The following is a 22,872-nucleotide window of genomic DNA, read 5'->3' as shown; positions in this document are numbered from 1 at the left end:
AATCAGAGATGTCAGTGAAACATTTTATTTGCATCATTATACAGAGCCTACTCAAATTCTATGTTGTATATATAGCAATATTTCAATTATAAACATCTTAGATAACATGTTGTAATTAACATGAAACTCATTAAAGGAAATGTTTTGTATACTGACAAATGACTGGTTGTTGGGTTTTGTTATATATTTTTCCAATTTAAATCGGGTGTTTCTTTATCAATGTCTTAATGAGCAGGAATCCAAAGAATAAAAACGATCAGTTTAAGATTAAAGTCACCAAATATTTTTGTTGTTCTCCAACAAAACAGAAAAAAAATCACCTTCACAAATCTTGTGGCATTTCACAGCAAAACTAGTTTATTTGAGCCCATCTCATATTTACTTAATATGAATCCCTTTATCACAATATTCACTTGAAATATTAAATCTGTAGAAAACATTTGCTCACTCTGACACAGAACAATGCTTTTTAATATGCGTTACTAACGCTGATGACTGAGTGAATCTCTTTCCACACTGAGTACAGGGATACGGTTTCACTCCAGTGTGAACTCGCTCGTGTACTTTCAGGTGTTCAGACCGAATGAAAGTCTTCTCACAAAATGAGCACTTGTAAGGTCTTTCCCCAGTGTGAATTATTTGGTGCCGTTTTAGTTGACTAGCAGTAGGAAAGCTCTTCCCACACTCACAACACACATGATCTCTTACTTCATTATGTGTTTTCTGGTGCCGTTTACACCTGTCCAGGCTTTTGAAACTCTCTCCGCAAAAAGAACACAAGTGAGGCTTCTCATGAACTGTCAGGTGTATTTTTAGATGTGATAATGATATAAACTTCTTACCACATTCAATACAGATAAATGGCGTTTCACCAGAGTGACAGAGCAAATGGTAATTGAGACTTATTACATGTTTGAAACTCTTTCCACACTGAGTACAGTGGTACGGCTTCTCTCCAGTATGAAGTCGCTCATGTACTGTCAGGTTTCCAGACAAACTGAAACTCTTGTCACAATATGAGCACTTGTAAGGTTTTTCTCCAGTGTGAATCCTTTGGTGCTGTTTCAGATGGACAGATCTAGTAAAGCTCTTCCCGCACTCAAAGCACACATGATCTCTGACTTCATTATGTGTTTTCTGGTGCTGTTTACAGTTGTTCAGGGTGGAAAAACTTTTTCCGCACAAAGAACACAAGTAAGGCTTACCATCTGAATGAACTTTCAGATGCTTTTTTAGATTTGATGACGAAATAAAATCTTTACCACACTGATCACAGCTAAATGCCTTTTCTCCAGAGTGAATGAGCAAGTGTTTACGGAGACTTGACACATCAGAAAAACTCTTTCCACACTGAAGGCATGTGTACGGTTTCTCTCCAGTGTGGATTCTCATGTGTCTTTTAAGGTTTCCTCGGTCTCTGAAACTCTTTCCACACTGTGGGCAGATGAACAGCTGTTTGCCTTTGATTTCACAGTGTTCCTCCTCCACTTTATTCACCTCAGGACTTTGCTGTTTTACTTCTATCCAGTCTGAAATAACAACAAATAACAAACGATGCAAATCAGATTAAACAGAAGAAAGCAAAAGAGCTCACATATTTATCAGAGTATCAAATATCAGATCTTTTAAGTGTTCAAGGATAGTTCTGTCATTTCTTGTTAATAAAATTAAAATGTTCATTATTTTGCTTATTATTTCACAGCCACTAAATCATTTAGACAACAGCTTTAACGTATCTCAGCAGTCAGCAATAATGAATCATGAATGGACACCAACCTGTTTCTTCCTTGGTATCTTCATGTTTTATTCTGGATGGTTCTGGATAACTCATATCGTCAATCTCCTCTTTAACAAACTCCATCTTTACCATAGTATGGCACAGATTTCAGCTGCACCTGGAGTTTGTATCTGTAATGTAGGATGATGTGAATATTCCTCACCTGTTTAATCCAGTTAAAGCCCAAAACAACCACAGATTCTAAAGATTTGATTGGTCGTGTCAATCACAGTGATCACCTACACAACACTGAAACAAATCCAGTACAAACCTGTGACCTTTGTATAGGGTTATTTTGTGTCAAATCCAAATTTCAGACACTTCCATAATCAAAAACATAAATAGCATAAACAAAATATGTAACGTCATGGATGCTTAGAGGAGAGTCAAAATTGCTATTTCATCTGGAATTTGAAGCCAACTTTAGAAGGAGGGAAGCATTGTTGCTTTATTTTTACACAAAGAATGGTAATTCTATTAGTACAATCTGTTGACTGTGACAGTTCATGAATGGGGAAAAACAATTTCTATGTTTTTTTCCCACTTAAGTTTAAACTCCTGTTTCTTCCATGCTTAAAGGAGAAGTCCACTTCCAAAACAAAGATTCACATATAATGTACTCACCCCTTTGTCATCCAAAATGTTCATGTTTTTCTTTCTTCAGTCGTAAAGAAATTGTTTTTTTTGAGGAAAACATTTCAGCATTTTTCTCCATATAATGGACTGATATGGTGACCCAATTTTGAACTTCCAAAATACAGTTTAAATGCAACTTCAAACAATCCCAAATTCAGTTGTAAATGATCCCAGCTGAGGAAGAAGGGTCTTATCTATCGAAATGATCTGTTATTTTCATAAAAATAATACAATTTAAATACTTTTTAATCTCAAATGCTCATCTTGTCTTGCTCTCCCTGAACTCTGTGTATTCTGACTCAAGACAGTTGATGTCGAAAAACTCCAACATATTTTCTCTCTCAACTTCAAAAATCATTTCAAAATCATCCTACATCACTGCAGAAGTACCGACACAGTCTTTGCAAAGTAAACATGCAAAGAAGATCAAACACCCTTAACAAAAAAGGTAAAACAGCGATATAGGGCGATTTTGAAGTTGAGGGAGAACATGAGATGGGAGTTTTTCGACATACCCTAACTGCCATGAACCGGAACAAAAACAGTCCAGGCAGAGCAAGACAAGACAAGCGTTTGACATTAAAAAGTATATACACTGTATTATTTTTATTCAAATAACCAGTCGTTTTGCTAGATAAGACCCTTCTTCCTCAGCTGGGATCGTTTATAACCGCATTTGGGATCGTTTGAAGCCGCATTTAAACTGCATTTTGGAATCGGGGCACTATATCAGTCCATTACACAAAGAAAAAATGCAGAAATGTTTTCCTCAAAAAACATAATTTCTTTATGACTGAAGAAAGACATGAACATCTTGGATGACAAAGGGGGTGAGTACATTATATGTGAATCTTTTTTTTTGGAAGTGGACTTCTCCTTTAACTGGATCAGAAAAAAAATAATCTGTTTTAACAAAACCAAAGCATTTTATACAATATGTAACATACAATTAGTTTGAACAAAATGTCAGCCTGAATAAAAATGCTAATTTTTGGTTTCAATGTCAAAAACATGAAGAGTGCAAGTATGGTTTCTGTAATCCTTAATAGTAAAAGATTAAAAAACACACATAGGTGATTATCTCATGAAGGGATGATCTTGTGGTTTGTCTCAAATGAATGAGACAATGAAATGTGCTTAATGTGCCAATTTATAGAAGATCTCATTGGATTTTCAGCAGCTCAGTTAAACATTACATCTCCATTTTTGTTTTACTAATTGTCAGTTACACGGTTTTTCTTTGTTGTTGTTCACTTTCCCCATTGTAACTGTATCTAGAAACGCTGCAGTTACTTTGACAATATAAATGTACAAATATTTGTTATGCCAATAAAGTACCTAACTGGGTGAAATGATAGATTTGACTAATTTTAATGCTTTGGATAAACATATTAAGTAGTTTCAATAATTTTAAGGGTGATAAATGTGAAAACCGAATGTGAATCCTGATTTAACAGCAGAAAACAACAGAGATCAGGTATCAGTCTGTGTATCAGATATTTGATGTGTCAAAGTTTAGTTCTGTCATTCACTTGTTACTGCTGTACCGGGTCATGATCATTTAAATGCATTTCTGTATCATTTATCATCCATATACTGATCGATATTACACTGCTACTAAAACAATCAAAAATGAAGAATCATGAATGGACACCAACCTGTTTGTTCTTCAGTATCTTAATGTGTTATTCTGGATCACTCATATCATCAATCTTCTTTTTAATAAACTCAAAATTTACCATAGTATGTGTCAGATTTCAGCACTCAACTCTCCTCTTTCTTCTGCTCGTCGTGTTCTTGTTCTTTTGTATTTGTATGGCAAACTCGAAAACGCTGTAGTGTATTGCTGACACCTCCTGGAAACTCATGGTAACAAAAACACATATAGGGGTGGTTTCCCGGACCAAGATTAAATTAAGACAGGAGTAGGCCTTAATCTAGAATAGTTAATCATGTTTTAAAAAATGGCTTTCTGAAACACAGATTAAGTACAGATTACTAACACCTGGACTATGGAGTCCTCAACTAAAATACACTCCATTAATTTAATACCACCTGTGCAAATCAGGATTAGCTGGATTGAGGTTGCCTATAAAACATGGAATGAACCAAGAAAAGGTTAAAATTGTATGTAACTGAGAAGCAAATCCAAGAAAAACAATAGCAGCAGAAAAAGCACTGCAATCAAAAAACAAACAAATTAATTAATTAATTAACACACAAACAAGTGTTTGAACAAGAGAAAGCTTTTTAAAAGCAAGACACACAACAGGTGTCAAAATATAAAATTAGGAATGTCTAGGAATCGCATTGTAATGAATTCTTGCATAAATTATTGCAATCAGCTGTTGTTGTTAGTTTTGCAACATTAGTATTGTTATTATTTGTTGTTAGAATTACATATTTTAACAATATCCCCATGAAAACAGTAAAGAGAAAAGAATAGCTGTTTGAGAGAGAGAGACATTGTCAGAATTATATTGGCACCCTAAAAAAATAGTATAAAAATAAGAGCATTGGGAACATAAATCTGTATTTATTGTTTGTCTTTCTGAAAAAAAAAAAAAAGTAAAAGTAAATTATATATATATATATCACAAAAATCTTTTCTTTTTTTAACAAAATCACATTATGAAAATATTTTTTCTCTAATACACATTGGCCTAGAAATTATTATGAGTAAAATCTTTAAAGATCTACTGTACATTCCCATTTACATTTACATTTTAGGACACCAGGGTGACTAAATATATACAGGAATATAAATATGAGGGAACACAAAGGTCAATTCTTTTTATCATCCATCATAATGACACAAAAAAATAGAGTTCTGCAGATAGTTCCAATCAACAGGAAATGTTAACAATCTGCCTACAGTGATTTGTCTGTGTCTCAACTGTCTTAATGCAATGTGAGGAAGAAAGTTTGAGTGGCACAACACTTTCCAAGGATCACAGCTGGAGAATTGCAGAAAATAGTCTTGGAGTCATAATGAGCTATGGTTGGATCTTCCAGCAGAACAATGAATCAAAAGGACCATCAAAATTAAAAAAAAAAAAAAAAAAAAATGGGACACTGAGCACAAAATGAAGGTTCTGCCATGGATGTCCCAGTTCCCTGACCTAAACCCTATAGAAAACTGAAGACAAGAGAGTTTATCATGGAGTTGGGAATCTGAAGGGTCTGGAGTGAATCTGGATGAAGGAATGGTATATGATCTCTTGTCAAGTGTTTTTTAGAGTCATCAGGCATTATAGGATAGACCATAGCTGTTAAATTGGCCAAAGGAGGTTGCAAAAAGTATTGAATAAAAGGGTGCTATTAATTGTGGCCAATGTGTGAGAGAAAAAAAAACTTTCATAGTGACATTTCCATTCCTTTTCATTATACTTAAAGAAAAAGGCATTTTTTTAAAAATAAAACATCAAAATAATTACCAGTGCAGATTTATTTTCACAGGCTTCTTTGTTTACATCCACCAAGGATACCAATAATTTTGATATATGAAGACTGGAAACACAATGTTAATCTGAAGTTAAACCTGCCTCCTGGTAGGTTTAATTTAAGCTTCATTTTAGTCCTGAAGTAGCTCTAGTCTTCCTTCAGGAAATCAGCCTATTAAATTCCTGACTAGACTAAGTCTAAGACTATTTAAAACCATGACAAAGAAAGCAGATTACTGTTAATCTGGTTTAAAGGGCCACTTTAGTCTAGGACTAGGCTTAATCTCTGTCCGGGAAACCGCCCCGTAGAGTTTTCTTGTTTTATGAGGATTTTCCATAGACATTGTTTTTACTTAATCTATGATGATGTCTGAGATCTTCTGTAAATTGGGACATGAAGCACATTTCATTGTGTGTCAACAGACTACAGGATCATCACACATATCACTGAACAACTAAATACTATAATAGATTTACACATCAATAAAAATCACATAATCAGAGATGTCAGCGAAACGGAAATTTTATTTGCATCGTTATACAAAGTCTATGCAACGTTTATGTTGCATATATAACAATATTGCATTTATAAATATATCTTTCGTTACATATTTTTCCAGGTTATTTGGGTGTTTCTTTGTCAGTTTCTTAAAGAGCAGGCAGTTAATCACAGAATTAAAAACATCAATGTAAGATTAAACTGACTAAATACTTCTTATGGTATTTCACAGCAAAACTAACAACTTCAGCTAATCTTATATTTACTGTATCTTAATCTTACATTATTGTAAGACCAGAAATGATCTCCCCAGTCAAATCAAAGTCCGGGAACTCTCACAAAACAGACGCCATGCAACAAAACAATAAAACTAATCTAGCAAAGAGATCTCCAAAAAGAACAAACGACACCACCTTGCTCAAATGTCTCTCTTTGCTCATTTACGACCCCCTCTCCATCTTCCCCAACAGGCTTCAATGAAAGTAAACCAAGAATATCTATATACCTCATATGATGTGTCTTGTGAATGTGTTGTTGTTCCCCTTCACATCTAGTGTTCTAGAAGTGTCAGCGCAATTGATAAAATGGTCTCAATTTCACAGCAGTCACTTACAGTTGAGGTCAAAAGTTTATATACACCTTGCAGAATCTGCAAAATGTTAATTATTTTACCAAACTAAGAGGGGTCATACAAAATGCATGTTATTTTTTATTTAGTACTGACCTAAATAACATATTTCATATAAAAGATGTTTATGTGTTAAAAAATGTTAATTAAAATAATTAACATTTTGCAGATTCTGCAAGGTGTATATAAAAAGGTGTATGAGAAAAATCCTTTCAGTTCCCACAAATTCTTTGGTTTTTCAGCATTTTGTGTTTGAACCCTTTCCAACAATGACTGTATGATTTTGAGATCCATCTTTTCACACTGAGAACAACTGAGGGACTCATATGTAACCATTACAGGAGGCTCAAACACTCACTGATGCTTCAGAAGGGGGTGAAAACTTTTGAATGGAATGAGGGATGTGTACATTTTTCTTATTTTGCCTAAATATCATATTTTTCCAATTAGTACTGCCCTTAGAAGCTACAGAAGATACGTACACTTTTCCAAAAAGACAAAATAAGTTAAATTTACCCTGACCTTTAAATTCAAAAATTTGAAAACCTTCTGTAATAAGGTTCAAACGTTCGAAAAGTGAAACACATTCCACACTGAGTACAATGGTACGACTTATCTACGCATTCTAAGAACTCACTCATGCTTTTTCAGGTTTCCAGAGTGACTAAAACTCTTGTCACAATATGAGCACTTCTATAGTTTTTTCTCCAGTGTGAATTCTTTGGTGCCGTTTCAGATGGCTAGCTGTAATAAAGCTCTTCCCACACTCACAACACATGTGATCTTTCACTTCATCATGTGTTTTCTGGTGCTGTTTACAGTGAGTCAGTCGTGAAAAACCCTTTCCACAGAAAGAACACACATGAGGCTTCTCATGTGAATGAACTGCCTGATGAATTTTTAAATTCGATGATGAAATAAACGTTTTACCGCATTGATCACAGCTAAACGGCTTTTCTCCAGAGTGAATGTGCAGATGATAATTGAGACTTGATGCATCTTTGAAACTCTTTCCACACTGAGTACAATGGTACGGCTTCTCACCGGTATGAAGTCGCTCATGTACTTTCAGCTTTCCAGATTCGGTGAAACTCTTGTCACAATATGAGCACTTGTAAGGTTTTTCTCCAGTGTGAATCCTTAGGTGGCGTTTCAGACAGTCAGCCGTAGTAAAGCGCTTCCCACACTCACAACACATATGATCTCTCACTTCATTATGTGTTTTTTGATGCTTTTTATAACTGTCCAGGCTGGAAAAACTCTTTCCACAAAAAGAACACGCATAAGGCTTCTCATCTGAATGAGCTGTCAGGTGTTGTTTGAGAAAGGAGGATGAAATAAACTTTCTACCACACTGATCACAAATAAATGGCTTTTCTCCAGAGTGAACACGAAGATGATAACTGAGACTTGATGCATCTTTAAAACTCTTTCCACACTGAGTACAGTGGTACGGCTTCTCTCCCGTATGAACTCGCTCATGCGATTTCAGGAGTGCAGACCGAGTGAAAGTCTTGTCACAGTATGAGCACTTGTGAGGTTTTTCTCCAGTATGAATCCTTTGGTGCCGTTTCAGATCGCCAGCTCTAGTAAAGCTCTTCCCACACTCACAAAACACATGATCTTTCACTTCATCATGTGTTTTCTGATGCTGTTTACAATCCTCCAGCCTGGAAAATCTTTTTCCACAGAAAGAACACACATGAGGCTTCTCATCTGAATGAACATTCAGGTGACTTTTTAGAGCTGATGATGAAATAAACTTTTTACCACACTGATCACAGTTAAATGGCATTTCTCCAGAGTGACAGGGCAGATGATAACTGAGACCTGATGCATCTTTGAAACTGTTTCCACACTGAAGGCATGTGTCCAGCTGTTTGGCCTCCACTTCATTCACCTTATGACTTTGCAGTTGTACTTCTATCCAGTCTGAAATACAAAATCAGGTTAAAATAAGTTAAAGTGAGCCTGATTTGACAGCACAAACCCATGCAGTCAGTTTTAAAGGGGCAGTCTGTCCTTATAGTTAATTAATCAACAAAAGAAAGAGAGGAATTCACTCACTGTTCTTAACTGAATCACTTTAGTAGCTCTAATAAAGATAATCTAAATACATATAAATAAATAAATATGTCTTCCTAAAAGAATCATGTATGCAAGCAAGCTGTTATAAATGCCATAAAACCATTAATATTTAATTGAAAAGATGACTTTGTTCTTGTTTCTTTATGAGAAGTGGTTTTATTTCATTTTGAGATAAAGACATGTTATGTCAAGAATGGACACCAACCTGTTTGTTCCTCAGTATCTTCATGTTTTATTCTGGATGGTTCTGGATCACTCATGTCTTCAATCTCCTCTTTAACTTCTGTTCCTGTAATGTAGGATGATGTGAATATTCCTCACCTTTTTAACCCAGTTAAAGCACAAACCCCGCCCACCACAGATTCTAAAGATTTCATTGGTCGTGTCAATCACAGTGATTACGCTGACCAATGAAATCATTGTTTTGCACTACTCTCATTGTAATTGTACGCAGAAATGCTGCAATTACTTGGACAATATAAATGTACAAATATGTGTCGTGCCTAACTGGATGAATTGATAGACTTTATTAAGTCATTAAGTGGTTACAATCATTTCAAGGTGAATAAATGTGAAAACTGAATGTGAATCCTGATTTACCAGCAGAAAACAACAGAGATCAGGTATCAGTCTGTGTATCAGATATTTGATGTGTCAAAGTTTAGTTCTGTCATTCACTTGTTACTGTTGTACCGGGTCATGATCATTTAAATGCATTTCTGTATCATTTATCTTCCATATACAGTACTGATCGATATTTCACAGCTACAAAAACAACAAAAAATTAAGAATCAAGAATGTAAACAAACCTGTTTGTTCTTCAGTATCTTCATATTTTATTCTGGATGATTCTGGATCACTCATATCGTCAATCTCCTCTTTTAATAAACTCAATTTTTACCATAGTATGTCTCAGATTTCAGCACTCGACTCTCCGCTTCTCTCTTCTGCTCGTTGTGTTTTTGCTCTTTTGTATTTGTATGGAAAACTCGAAAACACTTTAGTGTATTGCTGCCACCTGCTGGAAACTCATGGTTGCAAACATACATGTAGGGTTTTTATGTTTTATGAAGATTTTTCACAGACATAATGTGTTAATACTGTACTTATTTGACATTATTTTCACTTAATCTACACTAAATAATCTCTCCTGACAACAAGACTATCATTAACTGAGCTGATGAAAAGCCAACAGTTCCCTGTTTTTAGTTCATTCATTATGATGATGTCTGAGATCTTCTGTAAATTGGCACATTAAGCACATTTCATTGTGTGTCAACAGACTGAGACAAACTACAGGATCATCACAAATAAAATCTATTTCTGAACATAACTAAAATACTATAATAACACATCAATAAAAATCACATACTATGCAAGTGTTATTTTTGTGTATATAGTAATATTGCATTTATAAATAACTATCTTTTGTTACATATTTTTTTCAGGTTAATTTGGACGTTTCCAAATTCGATATTAGTCATTAGGATATGCTAACACCATACACGTCATATGTTCCAATCTCGCTTTATTAATGTTTATTATATACAGTGGTGTGCCAAAGTTTGGGCACCCATGTAAATTTTCATCATTTTCCTTTATAAATCATTGGTTGTCTGGATAAGAAATTTCAGTTAAATATATCATGAAAAAAAGTTTATATGATTTATGGAAAGTGTGCAAGAATTACTTAAACAAAATTAGGCATGTGCATAAATTTAGGCACCACAAAAGAAAAATTAACTCAGTATTTTGTGCATCCTCCTTTTGCAGAAATAACAGCCTCTAAACGCTTTCTATAGCTTCCAATTAGAGTCTGGATTCTGGCAGAAGGTATTTTGGACCATTCTTCTTTACAAAACATCTCCAGTTCAGTCAGGTTTGATGGTTTCCGAGCATGGACAGCCCGCTTTAAAATCACACCACAAATTTTCAATAATATTCAGGTCTGGGGACTGAGATGGCCATTCCAGAATGTTGTACTTGTTCCTCTGCATGAATGCCTTCGTAGATTTTGAGCAGTGTTTAGGGTCGTTGTCTTGTTGAAAGATCCAGCCCCGGCACAACTTCAACTTCGTCACTGATTCCTGGACGTTGTTCTCCAGAATCTGCTGATATTGAGTGGAATCCATGCGACCCTCAACTTTAACAAGATTCCCAGTCCCTGCACTGGCCACACAGCCCCACAGCATGATGGAACCGCCACCAAATTTTACTGTAGGTAGCAAGTGTTTTTCTTGGAATGCTGTGTTGTTTTTCCGCCATGCATAACGCCCCTTGTTTTGCCCAAATAACTATTTTAGTTTCATCAGTCCACAGCACCTTATTCCAAAATGAAGCTGGCTTGTCCAAATGTGCTTTAGCATACCTCAAGCAACACCGTTTGTGGCGTGTGCAGAGAAAAGGCTTTTTCCGCATTACTCGTCCATACAGCATCTCCTTGTGTAAAGTGCGCTGAATAGTTGAACGATGCACAGTGACACCATCTGCAGCAAGATGATGTTGTAGGTCTTTGGAGCTGGTCTGTGGGTTGACTGTGACTGTTCTCACCATCCTGCGCCTCTGCTTATCTGAGATTTTTCTTGGTCTGCCACTTCTGGCCTTAACTAAAACTATGCCTCTGGTCTTCCAATTCCTCACAATGTTCCTCACAGTTGAAACTGAGAGCTTAAATCTCTGAGACAGCTTTCTGTATCCTTCCCCTAAACCATGATGTTCAACAATCATTGTTTTCAGGTCATCTGAGAGTTGTTTTGAGGCTCCCATGTTGCCACTGTTTAGAGAAGATGCAAAGAGGAGAAACACTTAAAATTGGCCTCCTTTAAATACTTTCTCATGATTGGATTCACCTGTGTATGGAGGTCAAGGGTCACTGAGGTTACCAAACCAATTTTGAGTTCTAATAATTAGTGCTACAGGTATTGAAATCAATAAAATGACAAGGGTGCCTAAATTTATGCACATGCCTAATTTTGTTTAAATAATTCTTGCACACTTTCCATAAATCATATAAACTTTATTTCACTTCTCAAATATCACTGTTTGTCTCCTATATGATATATTTAACTGAAATTTCTTATCCAGACAACCAATGATTTATAAAGGAAAATGATGAAAATTTACAGGGGTGCCCAAACTTTGGCATACCACTGTATAAGGGCAAATCCCTTTACCACAGCTTGAGTGGTCATGAGTATTCAAATGCACAAATAACCGTTCTTTTGATTGCATCCTTCCCTCATATCGTAAGGGTGTTGGAGCTAAGATGCGAGGAAAGGAAACAAGGATGCACAAATAATCATGATGATAATAATCATGAGCACTTGTAAGGTTTTTCTCCAGTATGAATTCTTTGGTGCTTTTTCAGATATACAGCTTTAGTAAAGCTCTTCCCACACTCACAACACACGTGATCTTTTACTTCATTATGCGTTTTCTGGTGCTGTTTACAATTAGTCAGCCGAGAAAAAGTCTTTCCACAGTAAGAACACACATAAGGCTTCTTATCTGAATGAACTGTCTGGTGTCTGTTTAGAGTTGATGATGAAAGAAACTTTTTACCACACTGATCACAGCTAAATGGCTTTTCTCCAGAGTGAACAAGCAGATGATACTTAAACCTTGATGCATCTATGAAACTTTTTCCACACTGAGTACATGTGTACGGTTTTTCCCCAGTATGAACTCGCTCATGTACTTTCAGCTTTCCAGACTCGATGAAACTCTTGTCACAATATGAGCACTTGTAAGGTTTTTCTCCAGTGTGAATCCTCAGGTGCCGTTTCAGACAGTCAGCTTTAGTAAAGCCCTTCCCACATTCCAAACACATGTGATCTTTCACATCATTATGTGTTTTTTGATGCTTTTTATAACAGAATAGGGTTGAAAAACTCTTTCCACAAAGGGAACACAAATGAGGCTTCTCATCTGAATGAACTTTCAGGTGTTGTTTGACAACAGATGATGAAATAAATTTTTTCCCACACTGATCACAGTTAAATGTCTTTTCTCCAGAATGAACACTCACATGATAATTGAGATTTGATGCATTTCTGAAACCCTTTCCACACTGAGTACACTGGTACGGCTTCTCTCCAGTATGAAGTCGCTCATGTATTTTCAGGCTTCCAGACTGAGTAAATCTCCTGTCACAATATGAGCACTTGTAAGGTTTTTCTCCAGTATGAATTCTTTCGTGCCGTTTCAGACGGTCAGCTGTAGTAAAGCTCTTCCCACACTCACAACACACATGATCTTTCACTTCATTATGTGTTTTCTGGTGCTGTTTATAACTGGCCAGCCATGAAAAACTCTTTCCACAGTAAGAACACACATAAGGCTTCTCATCTAAATGAATTGTCAGATGTGCTTTTAGTTGTGATAAATACATAAACTTTTTATCACACTGATCACAGCTAAATTGCTTTTCTCCAGAGTGAATACGCAGATGTTTACGAAGGTTCGATGCACCAGCAAAACTCTTTCCACACTGAAGGCATGTTTCCAGCTGTTTGGCTTTTCTTAATCTTTTGATTTTACGTTTCGCCTCCACTTTATTCACCTTATGTTTCTGTTTTACTGAAATGAAATACAATATCAGGTTAAAATGAGTTAAAGTGAGCATGATTTAACAGCAAAAGCCAAAACAGGTCATGTATTTATGTGTATAAAGCATCAGATTTTTGTTCTGTCATTCTTTGTTAATACAATCAAACTATGGATGTAGTTGTGATCATTTATAGGCACTTTCAGTATCATTAATTATTCAGATTGCTCATTATTTCACAGCCACTAAATCTTTTTAACTGAATCTTTAATGTTTCTTAGCTGTCGACAATGAAGAATCATGAGTGGACACCAACCTGTTTGTTCCTCAGTATCATGTTTTATTCTGGATGGTTCTGGATCACTCATGTCTTCAATCTCCTCTTTAACTTCTGTTCCTGTAATGTAGGATGATGTGAATATTCCTCACCTTTTTAACCCAGTTAAAGCACAAACCCCGCCCACCACAGATTCTAAAGATTGATTGATTGATTTATAGGCTAACAATAAACCACAAACTACTATCATTTCAAAGTAAGCGGAAATCACAAGGCTGTTTTGTGTGTGTGTGTGTGTGTGTTACAATATGGCTATACATCAGTGAATATTCATGAATGACATTTAAAAAAAAATATTGGCAAAATCTAAAATTTAACCTACAGCTACCAAAACCATAAAAACTGAAGAATTGAGAATGGAAACCAACCTATTTGTTCCTCAGTATCTTCATGTTTTATTCTGGATGGTTCTGGATCCCATATGTCTTCAAGCTCCTCTTTAACAAACTCAATATTTACCATAGTATGTGTCATACTTGCGCTTCTCTCTTCTGCTGGTTGTGTTTTTGCTCTTTTGTATTTGTATGGCAAACTCGAAAACACTTTAGTATATTACTGACACCTGCTGGAAACTCATGGTAACAAGCACACAGGGTTGAGGTAGGGTTTTCATGTTTTTTGAGGATTTTCCATGGACATAATGATTCTGTACTTTACATTTTACATTATTTTCACTTAATTGAAAAGCCAATACATTTCTGTTTTCACCTCATTCATTATGATGATGTCTGAGATCTTCTGTAAATTGACACATTAAGCACATTTCATTGTGTGTCAACAGACTGAGACAAACTACAAGATCATCTATTACTGAACATTACTAACATGCTCTAATGGACTAACACATCAATAAAAGTACACACATAATCAGTGATGTCAGTGAAATGGAAATGTTATTTGCATCATTATACAGAGCCTACGCAACTTTCATTTTGCATACACAATAATATTGCATTTATAAATAATCTTTTTCTACGTATTTTTCCAGTTTAATTTGAGTGTTTCTTTGTCAATTAATGGGGATGTCTTAATTATTGTGTCATTTCACAGCAAAACTAATCATTTAAGCTAATCTCATAGTAGCTTCTCTCCAGTATGTTCTCGCCTGTGCTTTTTTTAGGTTTCCAGACTTAGTGAAACTCTTGTCACAGTATGAGCACTTGTAAGGTTTTTCTCCAGTATGAATTCGTTGGTACAGCAGGCAGCTGTAGTAAAGCTCTTCCCACACTCAAGGCATTCATGATCTCTCACTTCAACATGTAATTTCTGATGCAATTTACAATTCTTCAGTTGTGAAAACCTCTCTCCACAGTAAGAACACACATGAGGCTTCTCATCTGAATGAACTGTCAGGTGTCTTTTTAGATTTGCAGATGAAATAAACTTTTTACCACACTGATCACAGCTAAATGGCTTTTCTCCAGAGTGAGTGTGCAGATGATAACGGAGACTTGCTGCTCCAGTAAAACTCTTTCCACACTGAGGGCATGTGTACGGTTTCTCTCCAGTGTGGATTCTCATGTGCACATTAATGTTTCCTTTTAGTCTGAAACTCTTTCCACACTGTGTGCAGGTGTGCAGCTGTTTTGCTTTTTTTCTTGAGGTTTTGATTTTACAGTGTTTCTCCTCCACTTCATTCACCTCATGTCTTTGCTGTTTTACTTCTATCCAGTCTAAAATAAACAAATGATGTTATTAAAATTTCAGAGCCACTAAAATTCTAAAGATTTCATTGGTCACCAGTGATCACCTACACAACACTGAAACAAATCCAGTACAAACCTGTAATCTTAGTATAGGGTTATTTTGTGTCAAATCAACCAAATTTCAGAACTTTCTTCAACTTGAGGATTTTATTCATATTCTTAATGAAGAAGACCAAACATAAATAGTTCACAGATGAATATTTACTGGATTACTGGAGTCATTTATTATTTTAAATAGGGTGTGTACACGACTATTTTTTACCTGTGGTTTGGAGCCAAATTGCAGGGTAAAATATGACTATTGGTTGTCGCTGAGTTAAACACATCTCAACTTTGTCGCGAGCCTCCTATTCAAATGAATGGGATTGTGTCACTTTGTCGCTGCGTGTCGCTGGTGAACGCAGTACGCCTTTTTTTTTTTTGCTAACCTTGCAGGTTTGCTTTGGTTCTGTCATGTGATAATTTCCTCCACAGCCAACAGACAAACAAACCGCTTCCAAGACGAAAAACTCACAGGGAGGAGAGTCTGAACTTGCTGGAAGGCTATAATGGGGTGCTGTTTCAGCACCGGTAGCAACCAGGTAGAAAAAATTTAATTAATATACACACAAACAGCAATAAAATGCAACTGAAAGTGGCGTTTCTATCCCTAGAACAGGAATGACACACAACACATATGTATGTTGGTGTGAGTTTGTAATTCTTAAAGAATAGCTCAGTATTGAGTGTATTTCAAAACTACAGCACAGTCTAATATCTTTAAATTGCTTTTTTATATTCAGAATTATTTGCTTCTGGTACCATGAGTAGACTGTAAACTGTCTCAAACTGAAAGTATGTGTTGGGAATGAGTTTTTTTTGTGTGTATAACGATTAAAAATCATTTGACATGAATAACTAATAGTTGAAAAGTAATGGACAGCGTTGTGGAAAGTTACTATTGAAAGTAATGCAATACAATGTCGCATTTCTCCCTAAAAAAAGTAACTGATTATATTCGTTACATTTTTTTGAATCTAGTGCGTTACTTTTTTCCACCTGGGCTTGGCTTGCTTGTTTGTTTTTAATATAAAACGTATTATTTTCTGCAAATGTTAAGCCCTTTCACACCAAAAGTGAAAGGAATAGTCCTGAGGCTGAAGGAAATGCAAATTCACATCTGTACAGTAAGAGTACAGCTCAGATGCTTTTCTGGATTGCATAACGAATAGAATGCAGGTGCAGAAAGTTCAACACTCTAAAGCAGTTAAAAAAACCTGGACCACAAAGCCAGTCATAAGTAGCATGGGTATATTTGTAGCACTAGCCAAAAATAAACGGTATGAGTCAAAATGAAAGATTTTTCTTTTATGCCAAAAATCATTCGGATATAAAGTAAAGATCATGTTCCATTAAGATATTTTGTAAATTTCCTACTATAAATATATCAAAACGTAATTTTTGATTAGTAATATGCATTGCTAAAAACTTCATTTGGACAACTTTAAAGGTGATTTTGTCAATATTTTGATTTTTATGCACCCTCTGATTCAAACTTATTTATTCAGCTTTCAGGTGATGTACAAATCTCTTTAAAAAAATTGACCCTTATGACTGGTTTTGTGGTCCAGGGTCACAAATGTTATGTATATCTAAAGTCATTTTTGCCTATTGATATGGTTAAACTAAATCATTGAAGGTCAGGAGCAAAGACATTGGATAATAAAATAACATTAAATACATAAAGGATATTTGTGTTATTTAAATATGTGACTATTGCAGGTTTGTGTCATATTCTGAGTTTGCGTTTCTCTGTTTTTATTCATTTTGAGGAAAGCTGAATGCTTTTGTGCAAGTGAGATGAACAAATGCATGTTCTCATTTAGTCTAGATCTACATTAGCATCATGTTCTTTCAACGTGAGGACAGGAGAGCTGTCAGTCAATAAACTATTCTATATAACAGTCAAGTAACTGGCATTGCTTATTTGAAAAGGTAACTCAGACATTTTCTTGTGTATTAAAAAGTATTGCTGTTATCTGGCAAATCAGGCATATAGCTATTTAGTTTCAGGCCACTATTGCCTCCTCAAAACTGTCTACTGGTGGTCTTTCAGGAGTTGCGATGATCATGCTTTTGACCCTGTTGTGACTCCTGTTTGGCTTGTGTTTGTGCAGGCCGACTATGTGAAGCCATTGATTTCTGACCCAAGTTTAGACCCCACCAATGGCTCGGAGCAAAACACAGACAGCCTGCTGTCCAACCACACAGATGAACAGGCCCTACTCGCGATCTTGCAGCAGACAGCCTTGTATGACACACACGTTACACAGTTTGTTTTCAGTTTGGTCTGTTCACAGTTGGTAGATTAAAACTCACTTTTCTTGTCCTTCTGGTTAGGAGCATAATTGATGTGTCAGCTGTTGTTTCTCAAGGCCTGGAGCAACGTGAATACATGGACAGAGCCAGACAGTACAGGTGTGTTACACTATTGAAATGCCATTGATGCCAATGGTGTGACGTCGTAAACACTGGCTGTAATGTCAGTTTTTAGTTACAACATCAAGATTTTAGCTTAAAATTTATATGAGTTTAAGGGATTGTCCACCCAAAAACTTTATTATTTTTATTATTTATTTACTCACCCTCATGTCTTTTCCTAAGGTCCTAAATCAGAGTCTTAAGCATTAGATGTTTAAGACATTTAGATGTTGCATGCAATGCAAAATATGAAAATCTTACTATTTTTTTGTTTTCCAAATATCTAAACATCCTTAAATCAAGATATGTTTACTTAAGATGCAAAGTGAAGTCTTCTTTTATTAGAAAGTGAAGTGAAAACAAAAACAAACACTCATCAATGGGGAATGAAAACTTGTTTTTTCTTTAAATTAAGTAGATTGAGCCTATTGGAAGATATTTGGTTCAATTCTCTTGAATTATTTTTGAATTTTTGCACTGGAAAACAAGCACTTTTTTGTAATGAGATCAGAAGGATCAGTATACACTACCAGTCAAAAGTTTTTGGACTTCTGCTCACCAAGCCTGCATTTATTTGATCCAAGATACAGCAAAAGTATGGGATAATTTTTGTGCCAATAAGAATGAACGTAACTTTATTAAACTGAAGGTAACTTTCCAAGAAACGATCAAAAATATGCCACTGCAAAAGAAGAAAAACACAATGAAAATGAAAAAATGAACTCAGTCGCACGAATTTAACATGCTCTTCAAATATGCTTCATTCTTTGTTAATGATTTTCAAAGAATCGTTTTCGCGAATCATGGATTCTGAATGCGTTGCCACAACTTTCGCTTACGCTTCGCAAATTTTCGTTTGCTGTTTTGGCACAAACCTCTCGTGGGGGCGGGCTTAACAGCGATCTACTCTGATTGGCTAATGAGCTTTTGATGGACAGTTGCTCTCTGACCTGGAAGCACGGACGGTGACGTCAGTGGCGCACATATTGGAAAGTTGTTGCGGTGTGCAATACGTCGTGCTTTGTTTATATTAAGTATTAATGTTATTAGTATTTCACCTATGGTCGTCTCTTAGTTTCTAAAGATGAGCTCCCAGGAAAGACACGGAGCAGCATCATCTTCCACCTCAGCTTGTCCCTCAGGGCAGCTTGAAGTAGGTTCGTGTTGCTAAAGTAACGTTAATCAATAACATCGATAAAAGTTTTATTCATGTACAGTGTGCAACAGTTCTGATAGTTTCTATAAACAAAGCACGACGTATTGCGCCACTGACGTCACCGTCCGTGCTTCCAGTTCAGAGAGCAACTGTCCATCAAAAGCTCATTAGCCAATCAGAGTAGATCGCTGTTAAGCCCGCCCCCACGAGAGGTTTGTGCCAAAACAGCAAACGAAAATTTGCGAAGCGTAAGCGAAAGTTGTGGCAACGCATTCAGAATCCATGATTCGCGAAAACGATTCTTTGAAAATCATTAACAAAGAATGAAGCATATTTGAAGAGCATGTTAAATTCGTGCGACTGAGTTCATTTTTTCATTTTCATTGTGTTTTTCTTCTTTTGCAGTGGCATATTTTTGATCGTTTATTGGAAAGTTACGTTCAGTTTTATAAAGTTACGTTCATTCTTATTGGCACAAAAATAATCCCATACAAAAGTAGTAATATTGTGAAATGTTTTTACTGCTTTCTCTCTATTTAAATATATTATAAAGTGTAATTTATTCTTGTGATCGAAACTAAAATTACTTCAGTCTTCAGTGTCACATGATCTTTCAGAAATCATTCTAATATGCTGATTTGCTGTTCAAGAAACATTGTTTATTATTATCAATATTTAAAACGGTTGAGTAAATTTTTTCTGGATTTTTCTTTTATGAATAGAAAGATCTAAAGATCAGCATTTATCTGCAATAAAAAGCTTATGTAATATTATACACTATTCTATTCAAAAGCTTTGAGTCAGTATATATATATATTTCAGAATATTAAAATGATTTCTGAAGGATCATGTGACTGAAGTAATGGTGCTAAAAATTCAGCTGGGAAATCACAGGAATAAATTACATTTTAAAATATATTCAAATAGAAAGCAGTTATTTTCAATAGTAAAAATATTTCAAATTAAAAAAAAAAAAAACATTAAAAATCTTACTGTCCAAAAACTTTTTACTGGTAGTTATTTCCATATTCTAGTAGTTGAAGTTTTTTTAATCTATTGAAGTTGTATTTTCAAACTTTGAGTTCCAATGATGTCAGTTTTCATTTTTTGTGTGGACTATCCCTTTAAGTTTATTTTGAACGTCCCTGCAGCATGTGTCTGTGTGTTTTAGAGTTGTATTGAGCTGAATCCTATGTGTTTGTGTTAAAGCACCAAGCTGGAGGTGTTGAACAAAACACTGTCACAGAACAAGCCGGATCTTTTCCCGTCCTTGACCAGCCAACCTCACCAGGTGCTCGCTGCTGACCTGGTCACCTATGCAGATATACAGCAGGTTAAACTTGGTTTCACTGTGCACATACACTTGCTTGTTATTAAATGACTGGATAAGAATACATTAGACTGCTTTTGACACACCAAGGTATATATATGTACGAAAATATGTTCAAAAGTGTGCATTTATTACAGTAAAGACAATAATATTGTGAAAACCTATTACAAGTTAAAATAAGTGTTTTCGATTTCAAATATATTTTAAAATATATTTTATTCCTGTGATGAAAAGCTACTTTCAGCATCATTACTCCAGTCTTCAGTGTCACATGATCCTTCAGATATCATTTTTATATTCTGATTTGCTGCTTAAGAAACTTTTCTGATTAGTATCAATGTTGAGAACAGTTGGTGGTGAAACTGTAATTGTTTTCAGGATTCAAAAGTCTTTTGTAACACTACAAATGTCTTCACTGTTTGTAAACTGAATGCATTCTTCATGATTAAAAGTATTTATTTCTTTCAAAAAAGTAACAACATATACTGTCCCCAAACTCTGGATCTGATTTATTGGTCTGTCACAAGAAATAATGGACATTATTCAGAGTTTCGTTTAAGTTATTGCTTTTCTTTCCTCTTTAGGTTTCTAAGATCGCTGCCTACGCCTACAGTGCCATCTCACAAATCAAAGTAGATGCCAAGGATGAGCTGGTGGTGCAGTTTGTTATACCATGATTTTTCTCAGAAGGACTGTTGTACAATACACTAAAGGACAGTACAATACACTAAACACACTGTACTTTGGTTCCTCACAGTCTTGTCAGCATGCCCTGTCTAACAATTAATCATACTGTCAACGAGTGTTTAGGATGGGGAGGTATGTTTGAATTGTCATGGTGGGAATTTGTAGATTGTAAATAATGTTTTCGTATCAATGCCTTTAATGTACAGAGTGTAAAATTAATCGAGATGAATGATTAAAATACTTGTGTAGCAGGAAGTGTAAATGTCTCTATGGCGCCCCCTGGAGGCATTTGTAGGCCTTTGCGATCAATGGCTTGTTTTTAGCTAAGCAAACATGGACACTTTTAACATAATAATATGATATTGCTTAGTCCAGCCTTTTTTTCTGTTGTTCTGAGAAACAAGGGACAAAAACTGTGAATTCGAACAACTAGCGTTTTTGAAATGCGACACACTGTGTTTGTGTAATTATTTTGACTTTGTTTTTATGCAAGCTCACAGACACCATTAGTTCTCTAGATCATGGCAAGGCACTTTTGTCTTTCTTTGATGTTTTAAAAGGGATACTTTTTCTGTTTGTTTTCTGTTGCAGTGTACTAACAGTGTTCAAGTTTGTTACCTAAATGTGAAATACTACCTGATTTACAGAGATAACTCTTCTTAGGCTAGCACCAGAAATCTTGGTATTTTGTAAAAACAGTTTTTTGTTGAATAAAATTACACAATAAAGACATTCAAAATGATGAAGGTGTTGTTTTATTTCATTTTATTTTACTGAGTGAATGTAGCATATTTATGGATATGATGAAGATGTAGAGCTTCACAGCTATATATCACCAGTGTTTAGTAACTTGCATAAACACACTGACCAAAATTATAAACACTTTTGTTTTTGCCCCCATTTTTTATGAGCTGAATTCAAAGATCTAAGACTTTTTCTATGTACACAAAAGGCCTATTTCTCTCAAATATTGTTCTGGGGGTCCGAAAACCAGTCAGTCTCTGGTGTGACCACCATTTGCCTCACACAGTGCAACACATTTCCTTCGCATAGAGTTGATCAGGTTGTTGATTGTGGCCTGTGGAATGTTGGTTCACTCCTCTTCAATGGCTGTGCAAAGTTGCTGGATATTGGCAGGAACTGGAACACGCTGTTGTATACGCCGATCCAGAGCATCCCAAACATGCTCAATGGGTGACATGCTCGGTGAGTATGCTGGCCATGCAAGAACTGGGATGTTTTCAGCTTCCAGGAACTGTGTACAGATCCTTGCAACATGGGGCCGTGCATTTTCATGCTGCAACATGAGGTGATGGTCGTGGATGAATGGCACAACGATGGGCCTCAGGATCTCGTCACAGTATCTCTGTGCATTCAAAATGCCATCAATAAAATGCACCTGAGTTTGTGGTCCATAACATACGCCTGCCAATACCATAACCCCACCGCCACCATGGGCCACTCAATCCACAACGTTGACATCAGCAAACCGCTCACCCACACGACGCCATACACGCTGTCCGCCATCTGCCCTGTACAGTGAAAACCGGGATTCATCCGTGAAGGGAACACCTTCAAA

At 35.8% G+C, this 22,872-nt stretch overlaps 3 protein-coding genes across 30 annotated transcripts in view; 1 reads left to right on the top strand and 2 right to left on the bottom strand.

Moving 5' to 3' along the window:
• Positions 1–14,457, bottom strand: part of LOC127177730 (gastrula zinc finger protein XlCGF7.1-like) — a 124,287-nt gene extending 109,830 nt beyond the window's left edge. For 26 of the 27 annotated variants that reach the window (XM_051130158.1, XM_051130165.1, XM_051130173.1 and 23 more), the window contains exons 1-2: positions 14,323–14,457; positions 9,277–9,360 (exon numbers count right to left, since the gene is read on the bottom strand). In XM_051130158.1, coding sequence (XP_050986115.1) covers positions 9,277–9,360; positions 14,323–14,428 — 190 coding nt within the window. In that variant the 5' untranslated portion in view covers positions 14,429–14,457. Of the gene's footprint in view, positions 1–9,276; positions 9,361–9,880; positions 12,376–14,322 lie in introns of those variants that run through there. The other variant, XM_051130151.1, reaches the window with a different exon arrangement.
• LOC127177744 (gastrula zinc finger protein XlCGF8.2DB-like) lies at positions 28–4,402 on the bottom strand. Its single transcript, XM_051130243.1, has 3 exons — positions 4,072–4,402; positions 1,777–1,908; positions 28–1,529 (listed from the first exon to the last, which is right to left on the bottom strand). Exons 2-3 carry the CDS (start codon positions 1,868–1,870, stop codon positions 445–447), a joined length of 1,179 nt encoding a protein of 392 aa, XP_050986200.1. The 5' UTR covers positions 1,871–1,908; positions 4,072–4,402; the 3' UTR covers positions 28–444.
• A 1,620-nt stretch (positions 14,458–16,077) lies between the features above and the next one.
• LOC127177081 (ragulator complex protein LAMTOR1-like) lies at positions 16,078–22,020 on the top strand. 2 transcript variants are annotated; one of them, XM_051129089.1, is made up of 5 exons: positions 16,078–16,241; positions 17,817–17,950; positions 18,040–18,117; positions 20,486–20,567; positions 21,191–22,020. In XM_051129089.1, exons 1-5 carry the CDS (start codon positions 16,209–16,211, stop codon positions 21,281–21,283), a joined length of 420 nt encoding a protein of 139 aa, XP_050985046.1. In that variant the 5' UTR covers positions 16,078–16,208; the 3' UTR covers positions 21,284–22,020. The 2 variants fall into 2 exon arrangements, with proteins under 2 accessions (XP_050985046.1, XP_050985045.1); XM_051129088.1 differs by having other exon boundaries at positions 16,080–16,241; positions 20,486–20,609.
• Positions 22,021–22,872: the final 852 nt, after the last annotated feature.

The sequence above is a fragment of the Labeo rohita genome, chromosome 15, assembly GCF_022985175.1.
Source record: "Labeo rohita strain BAU-BD-2019 chromosome 15, IGBB_LRoh.1.0, whole genome shotgun sequence".
Classification (NCBI taxonomy): domain Eukaryota; kingdom Metazoa; phylum Chordata; class Actinopteri; order Cypriniformes; family Cyprinidae; genus Labeo; species Labeo rohita.
Note: the sequence above shows the minus strand (reverse complement) of the source record. Positions and strands in the feature narration are given on the sequence as shown.

What these genes read in the sequence shown, in the direction of transcription:
- LOC127177081 (XM_051129088.1), top strand. Translation starts at nt 16,209, where the DNA reads ATGGGGTGCTGTTTCAGCACCGGTAGCAACCAG. An exon ending in ATCTTGCAGCAGACAGCCTT is followed by an intron (nt 17,951 to 18,039) that starts GTATGACACACA and finishes CCTTCTGGTTAG; the next exon opens with GAGCATAATTGATGTGTCAG. An exon ending in GACAGAGCCAGACAGTACAG is followed by an intron (nt 18,118 to 20,485) that starts GTGTGTTACACT and finishes TTTGTGTTAAAG; the next exon opens with CACCAAGCTGGAGGTGTTGA.
- LOC127177744 (XM_051130243.1), bottom strand. Translation starts at nt 1,870, where the DNA reads ATGGTAAAGATGGAGTTTGTTAAAGAGGAGATTGACGATATGAGTTAT. An exon ending in AGATACCAAGGAAGAAACAG is followed by an intron (nt 1,530 to 1,776) that starts GTTGGTGTCCAT and finishes TTGTTATTTCAG; the next exon opens with ACTGGATAGAAGTAAAACAG.